General features: G+C 37.6%; 1 protein-coding gene across 1 annotated transcript; it reads right to left on the reverse strand.

The window, feature by feature from the left end:
• Positions 1-238: 238 nt before the first annotated feature.
• Positions 239-999, reverse strand: LOC110440818 (signal peptide, CUB and EGF-like domain-containing protein 2; the record flags this gene model as incomplete). The annotated part of the gene is made up of 2 exons (XM_021483948.1): positions 239-406; positions 838-999. Coding segments are annotated over 2 exons (330 nt in total), but the record flags the coding sequence as incomplete, so codon positions are not given.
• Between the last annotated feature and the right edge of the window lie 327 nt (positions 1,000-1,326).

A 1,326-nucleotide genomic window follows, 5' to 3' on the forward strand; every position in this document is an offset into this window, starting at 1 on the left:
CATGCCAGCATTGATTGAACAATCACTAGAGGCATGACAAGCATTTATTGAACAATGTTTCTTGAACAACAAATGAAAAACTGATTTGAAAACTACGGGCCTGAACACAAAATTGTTGCAAAGGCATACGAACAGAAATGATGCCAGTGAAATGCCTCACCATCAAACAAACATTATACAAATTATACTACTAGGATGAAAACAATGAATGAGCCTCGTTTTCTGTGACTATACTTACGAATGGTACAGAGGCCAACATTATCAGATTTGGGATTGGCGGTGACATAGTTGTCAGGACATGCAGTGCAGTTCATAAACAGGTCCATAGTATTGTCTTTGTAGAAACCAATCATACATTCTTCACACATTCCGGCACTGTTCTTCTCATGACCGTTGTCACAGTAGTCTAGATAGCAAAACAGGTATTATTACAAACATGAAAACGAATATGATAATTTGCAAGACACTAAAACTACAATTAAGAACATGAAACAAATAATCTGTGGATAAATGGATTTTCTTCGATGCAGCAAAGGATTTCCAATATGATGATATTGTGAGTACAGGACAAGTTTGGCTAATCTTGTGGAGGACTTAAAGTCGAATATGGAACTAAGTGAAGGCAAAATGTCAAAGGGTGAGGATGAAATCGATTGTCCAGAATATTCCAGATAGAATCGTGATGTTAACGTGTCAAAAAAAGGATAAAAGTAATTTATAATGGTGTTCATTGGAGAAAATATCATATGCATATTTATAATAAAAACATTCAGCAGCATCATAAAAACACGTATCCCTGTCAAATAGTACTCCTCAACAGACATTGACTTCACTTACTTTCACACTGGTTCGAGCTTGTTGAGCCGGCCTGTCTCGTGCTCTGGTCCGTCGCACACACTTCACATGACTGCTGATTGCTTAAAGGTTGGTAGGAGCCTTTGGGACAGATGTCACAGTTGTCGGCAGCTGCATTGGATTTGTACCCAGGTCCGCACTTATCTGATAGCAACAAAACAAACCTTGTTAAATATAGTCATGAGCTGAACAGGTTATAGCTGTTAACGTTGTGAAGGTGTTAGATTTGGGATTACCTTTTATTGACAGAAGGTCGATGAAACAGAGAAAGAGTAACATGTTCAAGTGTTTCCGTTTTGTATACTTTGTGATCTTGTGATTGATATATCTGGTTCGTATCCACCCCATGAAAGTGTGTCTAGTACATTTGGCCGCATAACGATTGTCTTTATTCCATGTATCCAAATAAAATCAACGAGGGATATACAGTTATGACTGTCAAATATTCAAAAACCTGATTTATTCCTTCCA

Source organism: Mizuhopecten yessoensis, unplaced genomic scaffold (assembly GCF_002113885.1).
Source record: "Mizuhopecten yessoensis strain PY_sf001 unplaced genomic scaffold, ASM211388v2 scaffold710455, whole genome shotgun sequence".
In the NCBI taxonomy this organism is placed as follows: Eukaryota; Metazoa; Mollusca; class Bivalvia; order Pectinida; family Pectinidae; genus Mizuhopecten; species Mizuhopecten yessoensis.